Source organism: Argiope bruennichi, chromosome 7 (assembly GCF_947563725.1).
Source record: "Argiope bruennichi chromosome 7, qqArgBrue1.1, whole genome shotgun sequence".
Lineage (NCBI taxonomy): Eukaryota > Metazoa > Arthropoda > Arachnida > Araneae > Araneidae > Argiope > Argiope bruennichi.
Window position 1 is genome coordinate 19,440,358 of NC_079157.1, and position 15,973 is coordinate 19,456,330.

The 15,973-nt window shown below is 31.6% G+C and overlaps 1 protein-coding gene across 2 annotated transcripts; it reads left to right on the forward strand.

Moving 5' to 3' along the window:
- The first annotated feature begins 3,588 nt into the window (after positions 1-3,588).
- On the forward strand, positions 3,589-15,384 carry LOC129976443 (uncharacterized). 2 transcript variants are annotated; one of them, XM_056090016.1, is made up of 4 exons: positions 3,589-3,691; positions 6,229-6,405; positions 9,127-9,300; positions 14,850-15,384. In XM_056090016.1, the coding sequence occupies exons 1-4, from the start codon at positions 3,677-3,679 to the stop codon at positions 15,039-15,041; spliced, it is 558 nt and encodes a 185-aa protein (XP_055945991.1). In that variant the 5' UTR covers positions 3,589-3,676; the 3' UTR covers positions 15,042-15,384. The 2 variants fall into 2 exon arrangements, with proteins under 2 accessions (XP_055945991.1, XP_055945992.1); XM_056090017.1 differs by having other exon boundaries at positions 9,127-9,259.
- Positions 15,385-15,973: the final 589 nt, after the last annotated feature.

A 15,973-nucleotide genomic window follows, 5' to 3' on the forward strand; every position in this document is an offset into this window, starting at 1 on the left:
CTCCAGAACATATCCTCAGAGCAGTGTGGTGGATGGTGTCCAATCGACGCAACACTGCAGGATGTGCTGAGCCCTACACCATGCCATACACCATAAGTTGTCTTTGCACTTTATGATTATATTGTTCTCATTCCATTTTAATAAAAAAATTATTTAAAGTATTTGTGTTTATTAACCTTTACCTAGCCAAAAACAAGTTTTGAAAATTAACTTCTTAAACATTTATATTTTATAAAAATGTATTTTGTAACTACGCAGATCTTTTATGTCGGTATAGGGGTCGTGCCTATAAAATTAAATTAAACACAACCAATATTCTCCGAAAACCCACTGGCCAACAGTGGCAACTAATCCTATATAATGAAGAGGGAGAAATCTATTCATCTTATGTTGATGACAATGATGAATGCTTTTTGTCTAAGACTTAATCTGAAATATTGCCACGTTTATGCTTTATAAAATAATAGCTGTTAAGATTTCTAAAGATAATACATAAAGCAGCAAACAAAGCGAACTTGCAAGTTTTCTCTTTATTTCCTTTTAACGATATCCATTTTAAAAGATCCAAAACCTTAACTGCACTAAGGAGACATCATTTATCCGTAAAAATATGCAGTCCAATAAACACTCCCCTGATTCAATAAACACGCCGAAAACAAGACATTTATAACATCTTTGCTCTAGCAATAATAACCGCCCGGAGAATATACGTTTCCCTTATCGCCGCATTTCGCGATAAATGTCAGAATGCTCCTCTTTTCAGCCCAGGGGCTTCACAGATAATTATGGAAAAGACGTCAAAAAAGCGCCAATGCGTGCATTTTGATGGAATCTATAAATTCCGGAAAAGAAAAGAAATGGATCAATAAATAAAAACGAATTCGTGTTTCTTTTGTCCTTATGGGAACTAGGTGCCGAAGAATGGGGAAATGTGGAAAAAAAAATCATTAAAATATTAAAGATATTTATTTAGTTGGTTTGGTTAAATTTTATTCCTTTAATAGTTGAATTTTCTTATATTTTTGGTTCAAATATGAATATTTATTCGAAAATTCTATAGCTTGATTAAATCAATGCGTTTAGTTTTGTTAAATAAAAAAATCAGGTGTTTGGGTTTTACCTCTTTTAACACAAAATTCACAAAGAGAAAATATTGTACACCCAAAAAAGATTCGAAGTCTAAATTCTGACGACTCTTAGATTTCTCAGAGTTCAAAAAAATTATTTTTATGTTTCTATGTCGTGAATGTAATTCAAAAACAGAACATCTAGATAAATGAAATTTTTATGTGATCTTTATATAGAAAGTATATATAATTTTGAACTCAAAGAGCATCGGAAATAGGGCCAAATCTATTATCTTATCTATAGTACAAAATAGAACAAAAAAGATGCCATAATAGTTAAGTGTATTAGATTTTATGGCTAGAAAGATCTCGTTGGTTGAAATATAGATTCATAAGAAAGAAAAAACAAAATTGTTAACAAGTTTTTCTTCTATTGGAAATTGTTGTTAGGATTAATACATGAAAGATGAAATGAAGCTGGATCAATGATATATTTAACATACATCACATCCACATAGGTAGCATATTTTTTATTGGATACGACTTAGCCAGAGGCCATGCGAGAAACTTGATGGGACCACCGAAAAATAATCCCACCTTGACACCTTGAAGGAACAAACGATACTTGATGATATTGGATACTTGTAAACAACAAAGGAACCTCTAGAGAGAACTTATATTGGTAATTAGTAGAAAGCTAAGGACAAGCACTTTAACAAAATGTTCTTAATGGAAGATTTAATGACTGGAATTTTTAAGAGTTCTTCAAGGTCAAGAGACATCCAATTTCTTGACCATATGAGTCTGTGTTCTCGTCATAGTCTCATTTCTGATTTGGATTTTTGACTCATGGAAAGATATTTTTTGGGTTTCTAAGTTTAAAACTTTCTGGCTAGTGTATATGCTTTTGCGTTTCCAATGTACCCCTCATGTGCTCTGATCCTGATTATTTTAGCACCAAGCTTAGCAGGTTTTTCTTTTATATTCAATAGTATTTTTTTTTTTGGTCTTCTTTTCACAAACAGAATCAAGAGCCATTAATGCCGATCTTGAATCAGAAATTATCTTTACCCCTTTTATATTGCGTTCAGCTACAAATTCCAGAGCATTTCTGATTGCCATCACCCCTTCTGCCATAAAGACAGTTATATTGTCATTCAATCAGTTTTTTATGGGATTGAATTTCGAACCCTGCAGTCTTTATTACGAGATTCAGTCATTCAGCTAACTTGGGTCTTAGGTTGTCCAAAAGATTAAAGGATGCAAATTTTTAATTTTTTTTCCAGTCTTATGCCATTCTTCACTTAGCAGAAGAATCTTATTTCACAAAAGAAGGATATTAAAGTTTGACATATGAATCCATTGATTGATGCGATTCGCCTTGAGCGTTAAATCCATCCTGTACAAACTTTCTCTTGTTGGTTTTCTTTCGTCAGTTTCAAAGTTTATCCAAATCTTTTCTACTCTAATTTTTTTTCGAAAACAGAAAGTGGCCCAAATATAATAAGAAAACGGAATGAATTTATGTGCATATTGAGGTAAAGGAGATGAAGTTTTGGTTTGGAATTGTATTACCGTACGTTCAAGATCTGATTTCACCAACGATCATTGTTTAGGTAAAGATCTGATTTGCATTAAATCTACTATGAGGATGAATGTTGGGCGTACAATTTTGGAAAGGAGATGTCTGATAAGGGAAATGAAGTTTTGGTTTGGGATTGTATTACCGTAGATTCAAGATCTGATTTCACCAACGATCATTGTTTAGGTAAAGATCTGATTTGCATTAAATCTACTATGAGGATGAATGTTGGGCGTACAATTTTGGAAAGGAGATGTCTGATAAGGGAAATGAAGTTTTGGTTTGGGATTGTATTACCGTAGGTTCAAGATCTGATTTCACCAACGATCATTGTTTAGGTAAAGATCTGATTTACATTAAATCTGCTATGAGGATGAAAGTTAGGCGTACAATTTTGGAAAGGAGATGTCTGATAAGGGAAATGAAGTTTTGGTTTGGGATTGTATTACCGTAGATTCAAGATCTGATTTCACCAACGATCATTGTTTAGGTAAAGATCTGATTTTCATTAAATCTGCTACGAGGATGAAAGTTTGGTGTTGAATTTCGTAAAGCAGATGTCCAAGCAGAGTCTTGTCATCCTGACCACGATTAAAACGACGAGGCTTGCTCCAGCGCAACTTCTGAATTGCTTCAAAACCAGACGAACTTCAATGATAACTAACTTGGATGATTTATTCACTGATATGGTTAACCTTATATGGCGGATCAAATGAAAAATCTAGCATCAAATCTCTGATTTTCGGATCATGACCCTGATCACCACACCTGATGTTTCATTTCTGGACCAAAGGAAATACTTATTCTTTCGATCAAACTGAATAGAATCATGATCTTTTATGAGAAAGCAGCATGATTTTCCATGCCTCCTGAAAGCCTAGATGTCAACTACGAATTATAACATGTAATAAAAAGCAATAGTGGCAATATATAGCTAGAGAAAACATGAATGATGTTTGTTTTCTTAACGGGGATGTAAACCAGCCAGGAATTGCAGTTTGCAACGTAATATGTCTGGTTTTTAGAGATGTCTTCATATTCTGTAAGTACAGCTATGTTTTCTTTTGTCACTTCTTCAAACATTTGATTAACTCTTTTCATATGTTTTGTTTATGTAAAAAATCAAAGAAAATTTCAACGAACCTTTTCAGCGATTTCAGTATATGAGCGAATGCAGTAACATAAGCTTTTTCTACGAGTATCTTTTACATTGGACGCTAGATAGTTTGCAGCATTGACTGACAGGATTTTGAACCACGATCTTCGGATTTCAAATATCGACCATCCGCTTAGGGAGATGTTCCCTTGGTTATCATTCTTTTAGATTCAGATCAAAAACAGATTCGACCACTTGCAGAAAGTCATTCGATTGTGTGAGAATATGTCTCTGCCGTCGCTCATTTTTGCCATTAACCACTTGGATTGGAAAGACGCAAGTGCCACGCATGTCGAATTGCTTTTATTACACAATCGCTAACCAAGAGTTATACACTTCGATAAGCAATTATTGAAAAGGTAAAAATGATATTTGAAACTCGTCCACTGAGATTATTTATCGATGCATAGCTTCTAGGAGGGCATTAGGTGAAAATTAAATCATTTAGAAGATATAAATCTTTTTCTGATTTCTATAAAGCATCGGATACTTTGTGTGGTCTTGCTGCGAGTTAAAGTGGACTGTCTTGTCATGTGAATCTGTGAAAATTTTGCCAATGCATGTAATTAATCAGATAGTTTGTATACTTAATTAGCGCGAATTAACTAATTGGAACAAGGCAGCAATATCCTCAATTTCGTCTTCCAACATCAACAGTTTGATCCAAACTGTCAAACATTATATTAAATTTAATTGGATTTAACATTCAACACAACATGCAATAGAAACATGTGTCTCTGCAACCGGCGAATCGCTTGACTCAAATAAATCAAGTTTCGGCTCATTCACCAGCGTCGCACCGATTTTAATAATGGTATGTCACATGATTTTAGAAATTTTGAATTCAAATATGTAGACCCTTTAGAAATTTTGGTTTCAGTCAGTCAAAGGGAAGACGTTTGAGGATCATTTTCAATTTTCTTTACTATACTAAAAAGTTGAAAGAAAAAAGAAAACCCCTCTATATTATGTATGAGATATGGGGGCGAAGAAAATCGTCATTAATTTGAATGTGTTTTCTAATTCAATGAGTCTACCAATCAGAGATTTAATGATTTAATCAGATATCTACTGCGCAATTTTCACATTTTTTGACATAAAATTTATATGCAAACTACGTGATAAATAACTTGTTACTAAATTCTTTTTCAGCATTCTAATAATATGAGCAAATTAATCGCATAGCACGTAATGATTTGTCTTGGACGTCATTTAACTACAGACTTTGGTATACTTGAATATGTAATTTCAATATAAAAATTGTGGGAAATTAAAAATAAAAATAGTTATAATTTTTTAGTGTCTCAAGTTTGTTTTTTCTTTCTTTTGGTAAGAATAGATGGTTTCAAAAATGACTTATCACCTAATTAAGTATCTAAATAAATTCTTACTTTAAAAAATAATTTGTTACTTTAAATATTGAACAGACAAATGTTCTAGTCTCTTATTTGTGGCACAAAGGTTTGAAATGATATTGATTGTATACGTAATTGCTTATTCACTCATTTAACCCATAGACTCTAAGGAACTGTAGTGGTCTCGGAATACTGTTTTGGCAATCTCTGGATGGCGGATTCGATACCCGACCTGTCGTATTTCCCAAATTTGCTGTTGATTGAATCGTCTTTGAATCATATCTACTTTCTAATTAGATCACTTTTCTCCACTATAATCAAAAGACGGCAAGAGAGAGAAGATCTAAAAATTAGATGTCCCAATCACAGATTTAATCTTAGTAGCCAACTTGTTGGTGTATGATTCACTCTAAATTTGTTGCCAAGGGTCAAACGTCATCCAATTGATGAGGACTTGAAAAGTTTGGGGCGCCAGACTAGGCCCCATCCTTGTCATGCAAAAATGGTGTTAAATAATTTGTCCCGTCATGACTTCTGAATGGATGTTTAATCTAACTACAATAGTACTGCATAATGTTGAAAATATACTGCATACAGGATGTCATTTTATTAAACGTTAGATATTGGATTTATGTGCATATGCTACCACCAATATTGAAAAAAAAATGCTTAGAAGATGTCTATGTGTTAAAATGTTATGTCGTATACATGCTATTTCTTATACGGAAAACATATTATAAGAGGATGCCAGTTTATTGAAATATTATATGCAAACTTTGATAGTAGAATTTTGTATTTTAGATGTAGATAGCAATTTTTGTTCTGTGTTATTTGCACAGTGTTATGTTCTGTAGTAACGGGTTCGTTTAATATGTTTTTGTAGTTGAACTTCTTACTTCATAGAATTCTGTGTTGTGAGAGGTTCGACTGTATTATATGTTATAGCTGCCATTACTGAACTGATTAAAAATCAGAAAATTTGTTCATGTTATACATGTTATTGCATATATTGAAAACATATTGATTACCTTTACTGAACTGATTAAAAATTATAAAATATGTTTTTAGAATCATCAGTCAGAGTACTATGGTCGTAGCAAATGGTTACCACATTTGGAACGACTGCTATCTGCGAGTTGCATTGCATGGTGTCTACAAGCTTCTTTTAAGGAACATTCTAAATCGGCGACGATAGCTTATGTCGGAGGTGCATCAAGCATTTATGTCACGGATTTTTTCCTGAGGGTAAGTATGGGGGGGGGGGGGTACCACCAGCCAATATTTTACACAATTATGAGTTTGTTTTTCCCCGTCATACTTTGGGGCCGTAACAATATAGTGTCATTTATCAAACGATTTTAATCCTAACTATTGATTTTTATATGTACTGTTATCTGACCACCTGTTAACCACTTCTCACTGTAGAGTATCTTCTTACTTTCTTCATAAATTAAGTCAGTTCCCGAAAGGTTGAGGTATTATAGATCCAAAAGTGAGTTCCCTGGGTCATTGTGAGGTTGTTTTTTTTATTGCATTCCTTCTTGGATGTTGCTAAACCTTTTATTTAGTTGGTCCTTAGAAAATCGTTTCTAGTCCGATCTGATGAAATCTTTTTTTCACGATTTTTTAAAAATTGATATTGTTTTTATCTTATTTTTGGACTTTTATTAGCACACATATTTTTAGTTAACTTTGAAAATCTATTTAATATTTGAACATTTGCTTCATCTACCTACATATGTTGATTTATTTATATGTAGACTTTTGGTAAAGGATGAATCGTGTTGAACAGCAATCGCATGATCTTATTGAACAACATTAATAGAAACATTTACCAATATTTTTCTTCCAAATTTTGATGATCATTCTCAAAATACTTTCCAATCAATACAATGCATTTATTCCCCCTTTTCTTATTCTTCAAGCATGTGTAAGAAGGCACTTTTGACAGGTACTTGAATATCTACTCCGCAACGTTTATCACTGTGCTTGATGACGGAAAATGTCTTACCTCTGAGGCATTTGTTCAAATTCCTGCCAAAAAAATGTAAAATCAATTAGGGACAAATTTCCCTTTATAAAAATGCAAAATTGTTTGCATTATTGACCCTAAAATATATCTTTAACTAATTACTCATAAAGAATGATATTAAACTAAATAATCAATTAATTATTTGTTATCTCGTATGCTACTCTGCCAATATCTTCATTCTGAAAACAGAAGGGTATAAAGAATGCACAGAAATATTCTATTAACAAAGATAATGACGTAAAACATGAAGTACATAAAATGAGATGAGTATGAGGGTAAATCAATTATGAGAAGAAATATAATAAAAAAAAAATTATCTAGTCACACTGGATCCTTTCAACTTCTCTTAAGTAACTAAGTGTCATGTTGAATGCTACTTATTACACTTTCACCTGACTGATTCCTGAGGTGGTATATAGATAACATTTGAATTGTACCAAAAACAATTCAATATCAACAAATTTTATCAAATACAGCTAATTTTAAACTACATATCTTCACCCTTTTAATGCCATTTTTTTCTAGTCATATTATGTTGAAATATTTTTAGGCTTGAAATTAGAATAAGAAAAGGGATTCATTTAGCTTATTAGATAAATTTAATTTGATTCATTAATTTGTTTAATTAATAATTAACAAACCAAAGACACATTATTTTGTGTGAGATAAAGAAGTGAAGCATCTAAGTTTCTGTCTTTATAAAAAAATTTGTCAGAACTGATGCCAACCTACATAATTTCATACAAAGATTGATAAATTTGGTGGGAAGCATACTTCCCACGGCCCTAGAAAGGGTTAAACTAAGTTCATGTTAGTCGCTCATGGCGGCCACTCCAACCAACTTCCTAGCACGTTAATCCAGCGTTCATTCGCTTGTTAAAGTGTTTTAGTAATGCAAAAAGAGAAAGTATTAATACACGAGTTTTGCATTTGCATGGTTTTTTGCAATGGTTCCCTTTCCTAGAGTACGGAGAGGTGAAAATAAATTTCCACTGAAATGAATAGAGCATTATATTTAAAGTAATAATGCAAAATACTACCCAAACCAGTTATTGTTTTTAATTACTGGATACATTAGACATTATGCCCATTGCTTTTTGTGTCTCAATAAATTGGTGCATTGTCCAGGTTGGGCCAGTGGAACTTTCTCAATGTTTCCATCTTTTGGCTTAACTTAAGACCTCAAACCCTGTTTGGATAGATGGATTAAAACGATATGAACCCAAATTTCGGAGGAATTACATTCAATTTTTGATAATCTGTTGCAAACGGATGTAGTTCGTCACAAAATATTATAGCAAATATCCGTCAAATGAGTGTACGACAAAAGTTTAAGAGGCTCAATCAATAAGAGATAACGGCTCTTTATTTGTAACAAAAACATAAACACACAGTAGCAAAACGGATCATAACTTAAACAATACTTGCAGTTAGAATAGCACACAAGCAACAAATCCCTACTAAAGAATCGCAACTGCACAAAGCACTGTGAGAATGCGCTGGAGATCAACAAAGACAAAATTCTTTCGACTACGCTCTTGATTCAACTGAAGATTTATAGCCTCCGTGATAATGCATCGAATTTTCTAGAACAAACGTCGGAACTCAGGTTCTAATGTAGATTTACTGAAATTCCAATAGTTTCTGGGACTTTCGTTTTTACCCCTAAAGTCGCCAAACATTCGCCAAGGGCGGGAGTCATTGACCTGGCATTCATTCAGCATTCATTAGAACTATCCGTATAACTCTTTCTTGCCATGAAACTGCCCGCGCAAGGAAGGAATATTAGAAACCCATAACAATAACATTATTTTTTAAAAAAAATATCATGTTAAATTTCATTTGGCTAAGCTTATTATTAGCACATAGAATTAGGAAATGAAATATGTATTAGATGGAATTCTTGTAGTTCTTAGAGAGAATCTCTTTTATAGCGTCTTGCATCTCGTTCGTCAAACAGGGGGATACTACGAGCTGGTGGATTTTTATTTGCTGTTGGAATCTCATGGTGTCTTAACAAAGCTTTCAAGGAGCATCCGCAAGCGGCAATGAAAGCCTTCTTGGCAGGTGCGTTAAGCACGTGCCTTGGAAAAGCCATCATTTTTGGCGTGAGTTTGATTCTGATATAATTACAGAGTGCTTAAAAATGCAAGTTCCAAAATTGCAGAGTTTTAAAAGAAAATAAAGTACTTTCTGTAGATGAGAAATTAAAAATAACACTTAAAGTTAAAAATATTCAATATGTCCCTCCAGATTCAGAATATCTAAGCGGTATAACTCTTTCCATGCTATTTCCAATAGGTATGGTGTGACATTTTGAAAGTTGCAGACATGTGTGTCTTATGCTCTTCAACGTCAGCTGATAGCAATGGTACAAACACATGCTGTCTAATGTAGCCCCTAGAAAACTATTGACTGTCACCATCTCGCATATCAGCAAGCTTTCAAAGTGTCACGCTAGGAATATGGAAGAAAAGTGGGGGTTGAGTTACTGTACAGCCTCGATATCATTCTTGATTCTGGAAGGACTTATATCGAACAGTTTTAACTATATTAAATTTAAACTTTAAATATTTTTTTTAAAATTTTCTAGAAACAGCAAGATTGTACTTTGCTTCGTTTTCTTTTAATAATCCTGCAAAACTGGGATATCATCTATTGAACACCCTGTATTCGTTATTCTTAGAAATATAATAATAAATAATTGCTTTAAATAAGTAGCAACTAATTGCTTTAGTTAATTTTATATATAAAATTCAATTAACTTTGTATTTTGCAGATTTATAATTATTATAAATTTTGTATATACTTATGTATTTTGTATATAAAGTATTTAATTAATTTTTAATAATTTAATTTAATTAATTTTTAATTAATATATTATAACATTTATAATTTATTTAATATAAATTTAGCAAACCTAAATCTTTCTAGACATACCGCAAAGTTGCCTGACATTTTACATAAAAACTTCTGATTACATTTACGCGATATTGTAATCTATACTTATAATAAAGCTCAATGTGTGTGTGTGTGTGTGTGTTGGCGCTCTACAGGCCAGACCGTTTGACCTACAGCTATCAAATTTGGTACATGTATACCTTAGAGGTTGGGAATGTGCACCTGGGGATCCTTTTTTCGAATTTTTAATTAGAATTTTAATTATTAATTAAAAACTAACTTTCCCGCCAAAAAAATCTTCCATTTCCCCCACCGCCAAATGAGTAAGGCTTCAAATTTTTTTCTCCCAACAGTAATGAGGCTAGGCTTAATATTTTTCGGCGGATTATTTCAAACGATTCTGTTTATTTTCTTAATGTTTGATGCATTTAAAATTAAACATTGTTAATTAATCGATCTTTCAGATTCATTCTGAAGTACTTTTGAATTAAAATAAAACAGAATAAAGGAAATTAAAAATGTCTAATCCGCATAGCGTTACCCCAACTGGCGTAGAAAAAAATCACGTATTTGCGTTACGTAACTGGCGTTGAAAATTCACGCATGCGCATTATGTTCTGAATTCCGCATTCTGTTGACAATTATCAACAGATGCGGACTGGATTTAAATTAATTTTAGGTTCGTTGTATGCTTTTGTAATTAAAATGTATTTATGTTAGTTATATATTTTTTGTATATGCTTATAGTTTTAAGTACATCGTTTTTTAAGTAGTTTTTTTAAAACCTGTTTTCAACCGTTTATTTTAAACGATTCGTTTTATTTTCTAAATGTTTGATGCATTTAAAATTAAACATTGTTAATGAATCGATCTTTTCATGATGAATCTAAGAAAATTTTGTTGACAAATTCTTGAGATATTACATAAATTAAAAAAGATATTCTTTAGTGCCCATAAAGTTTAAACGCTGAGTGACTCTATTTTCATTAATCAGATTATAAAAAAAATGCTTTGTTTCAGTAAAAAATATTATTATATTTATTGCAGATTAATCCTTTACACTTTAATTTAAAGCATAAATTCTACGAGGGGTAACAGAAAATTAGAGAGATACATATCACGTTATGACTGAAGACCTTTATAATATTATGAGTGAACTATATGACTATCAAAATTTGAAGTTTTAAAATATTTTGCTGAAGAATCTATTAAAGTTGGAATTGCATAAAATATTTAATTATTAAAATTTTAACGAACATTAAGATTGGCGAACCGGCTGGTCGCCAAAGGCGGCTAGTCATTAATAAAATCGGATACAGTCTTACTATTGCATACTGTTTTTTATCAAAGTTTCTTTAAAAATTTTTCTAAATTATGGCTAAGTAGAAAATGATATAAAATAATTTTAGAAGATAAAAAAAACTTCTAAAAAAACGAGTTTCAATGTAACAATTAGAACTGTAAATATAATATTAACAAGGAAAAAAATTCTTTTTTAAAAACTCCAGCTTGAATAGCAAAATGATTATTTTCTTCCTAAGAAGCAGAAATTGTCTTATGCCTACTGGATTCCAAATTTGAATCTGCAGGAATGTCGATAAGTTTATCATGATAACTATTATTATCATGCAAGCACAAATTGATCCCATTACTTAAAAATAATTGTTCCCATTTAAAATATATAGATATCAATGTAACATAGTATGCTTTTACAGTGCTTGTTAATATGGAATTCTGCAAACAATTTTAAATATGCATATAGTAATATAGAGAAAATATTTTTCTTCACATGGTGAATCTTTGAATTCTATGCATATATGTATTTCCAATGACAATACAAAATTTTAGTCTTTCAGGAACTTATCACTTGATAGATTAACTTTTAACTTTCATTCCAAGTCGTGGCGCCATCTAGTAGAGATCTAGAGAAATTCGGTTTCAGTATATCATAATAAATCCAATGAAGAAAAAAAAACATACGAAAGTCCAAAAAGTAAATATATAATATTAAGCCACAATGAACATCGCAAATCCCAAAACATTAATTAAAAGCTAAAATATATTACAAATACGATTAAGATTATAATCACATTTATAATATATGTGATTAGGAGATCAAAGGGTTTCTTTAATTAAAGGACTTTTATTACGTCTCATGTTTTTTTGTATTTCTTTTAATATCCATATTTTCAACAAAGAAAGAATTTTTCTACATTTCTCTTTAATATTAAAAAAAAAGAATATATTCTAAATATGCATTAATAATATATATATGTATACAATTTATTTATAATAATAAAATATTTATTTATTTATAATATATAATAGAATATTTATAATATATACAATACATATATTATAAATACAATAACCGCATTTATAATATATGTGAGTAGGTCTTTTAATTAAAGGATTTCTATTAGATTCTCATGTTTTTATGTATTTCTTTTAACATTCATATTTTCAGTAAAGAAAGTAATTTTCTACATTTCATTTTAATAATGAAATATATTTTAAAAGTGATTTAAACTTTTGATTAATGTGATAAAGTTTGTGCTTGCATCTAAGCTGAAAAATTTTAAAATGAGGCAGACATGATGAAAGTGCAGTTCAAAATGCTGCACATTGCATCACAGAGCAGCCAAAATTTCACTGAGTCTGTCAAGTAAGAATTCAGCTTGATAGCTTTGAAAATTTTGATTAGATTTTAAAAAATCAAAATTTTAGCATTTTTCGTCCATGACTTCGGAGTACGTTATGGCATACAATTCATTTATACTTCCCTCAGTTTTCTCCAACTTTAATGAATTTTAAAAGCGTTTTAAGGTATTTATCTACTTACAAGGAAATTTTTTTGAAAAAATCCCTCTAATGAGCTATTTCAGTTCATTTTCTGGATCAATGTGATTGCAAATAATGAAAAATATTAATCAAGAAATTCTGTGCCAATTGAGATTCAGTAAAATGTATCAGTTTTGTGTAAAAAATTGTGAATTTGCAACAAAATTTCAAAACACTCTAGAATATATGCAATATAATTTTTTGGAAATAATTTTATACACAACATACAGCTATGGTGAAAGGAATGAACTAGACTGACATTTACCCTACGCAAATTTACCCTAGTTTGTGTTTCCATTTTAGAGTAACTATTTTACTTACGTCTATTAATTTAAAAATGGCGGCGACGGCAAATACATTCAACGCCATCGGAAAACCGCCAAGGGTGTTGTTACCAGCCAAAAGTTATGCAATCCAGTGAAAATTTGTATTACATTTGTGAGATATTTGCTAGATTCATATAGGGAGATTATCTATTGCAGTGGTTTTCATGACAAGACAGAGGGACATTTTCTTCAGTTCTTCGTCGATTATGGCTCCTAGAACACAAAAACCACCCTTCGTTGAAAAGCTTATAATATGGGTGTGTATAATGCTTTGCCAGTATTATCTAATAAACAGAATAACTAGAGTAATTTTATTTTGGATTTAACTGGATGGAAAATGTTGTTAGAAATGTAAAACTCTCTGGCTCTCTAAATGGCCCATTTAGCTCAAAAGTTGGTGGGGGCAGAATTGGTGAAGTGAAATTCATACTTTCATTTCTCAATAACTTTCTTAATATTGAAAATTAGAAAAATAAATTTAATTAGTCTAATTAGCTCTACAGTAAGATGAACAACAGTATTTAAAATCCTTCGATAACTTCAATATCTTAGAAGTTATGGGCTGAAAAGTGATTTTCAAGTTCTAATATTGATTGTTCTTAACATCGACAATTTATATTGCCAGATAGTAATTTAGATGTAAAGGAATCTATCTACCTTTGCCTTCCAGCCTTGCAGAGAGGAATTCTTTTTAATGCTGTTTTCAATCTATGCATATTTTGTATCATTAGTTTCTTAATTTCATCTTTTCTCATATGTACTATTTATTGGGTTGTTACATAATTATCAGGCGTTCAAGAACACTATTTATTATGAAAAAGAAAGCATAAAAATTCAACAGTAACATTTTTAAATGATTAATCCGGAGCGTATAGTCGCCATCAACTTCAATAACTGTTTCCCATTTGCTGAAAAGGACCCCGATCGTTTCGTTGAAGCAAAGCGGTGAAAATTTGGACACGTTTGGTTTTATTATTGTATCTGAATTCGCGGGGGACCCATCCAGCCAATTTTCATATTTTTCAAGCTTTTTGAGACGACGAATGATGGTTGAATGGTCTCGGAATTGTCGGGCAACATTCGAGTTGTCAAGTGTTAGTCCCCTTCCACGACTGTCAAAAGTGCCTGACCATCGATATCCGTCTTTTTGGTTTATCATCCAAGCTAGTGTCGCTAGATTTGAAACTGGCAAACCATTCCCTGCATCGACTTTCACTGTTTGTGCCCTCGCCAAAAAGTTCGTTGAGATCGCGAAATGACTGCGCTGGTTTCCATCTTTTCTGAAAGTGGTACAGCATCATATGACGAATATGAGTATGATTAGCGACACGCATTTTTATAACCAAAAAGTAGAAGAATATTTTCATTCATAAATTTAGAAAATATTGCAAATTTTTCTTAAAATATAGTACGTCAAAGAAACGCCTGATAATTATGGACTAACCCAATATTAATGTATACTATTAAATTTGTGTCTCGTACTTCCAAGGACAATTCAAATATCCCTGCGATCATGCATTCCGCAAGTTGAGACTAATGGTTAAAATCACATTGAATGATTTTTATGAATGCTTTCAATTCTATTCTAGGATCCATTGGCATCTTGGGAAGAAAGTCGAAGACCCAAACCACCTGAAAAGAAAGTACCTGAAGTTTCTGATATGTATTATCACTATGCTGCTGTTCCTGTGCGATTACAGAAAAATGTAGAAGACGCTGCGAAAATATTGAGAAAAATTTCTCAGGAATTTCATAGTATTAAAATCGGAGAGGGGATATAGACCATTTACAGGAGAGTTAGACTTCCATCCCTGATAAATTGCCGTAGGAGAATTGGAGAATTTAACTTTTAATTTAGAAATATTTTTTGTCATATAAATCAAGAGACAATAACGATTTACTTAATAGAACATCTCTATTGAATCATTTTATCGCTTCAGTATATAAATTCATATCGACTTTATTGCTTTTATCGAAAACTGGACCAGCAATTTATTCATTTCATTAAACAAACTGTTACTTAGTTAAAATGAAATTCAACATTCGCATGTAAGGTAAAAGTAAAAGATTCGCTTTATTTTAATTTTTTTTTTAATTTGTTTGATTCGCATTATTTTTAAGAATTGTGTGCATTTTACTTGATAGGCTTTGTGCATGGCAAAAGGAAATGTTAATTTTATTTTTAATAAATAAAATTTTATAAAGGAAATAGAAATGCCTAGTTATTTTCTTTACACGTCCACGAACATCCTAATTTCTAATAAATTTTTTTATCAGTAGATGAAAACATTTCACAGACCTGAAAATTCGACACAATATTTCAACTTTATCGGCAAGCTGAAAGAAGATATCAATGCATTGTAATATCTTGATCCTGTCGATCAAATAAGAGAGCACCGTAACAAAACAATTCTTTTATTTACAGCCATGTATATGTACACAAAAACAAGTTGTTTTCATCTAGGTTAATATTTACAAAATTCACACAACAGTTAAAAGTTTAATCATAAAATATTTACTCTATCAAATCGGAGAATAGTCACTAAAAAAGAAACGTTAACAGGCTGTTAGCTCAAAATGGCTACTCCAAGGGTGCTCCAGAAATTCACCGATCTTTATCGGGTGGAACTTAACACAGAAACCCAAACAACGCAGAGGTTTTCACAAAACCAGGAACGACTTCTTTGGACACCGACGTCCCTCCGAATCCCAA

Bases quoted from the DNA above. Each gene is read 5' to 3' on its own strand.
- LOC129976443 (XM_056090016.1), top strand. The intron at 6,406-9,126 runs GTAAGTATGGGG...TCTCTTTTATAG, and splicing joins TCACGGATTTTTTCCTGAGG to CGTCTTGCATCTCGTTCGTC. The intron at 9,301-14,849 runs GTGAGTTTGATT...ATTCTATTCTAG, and splicing joins GAAAAGCCATCATTTTTGGC to GATCCATTGGCATCTTGGGA.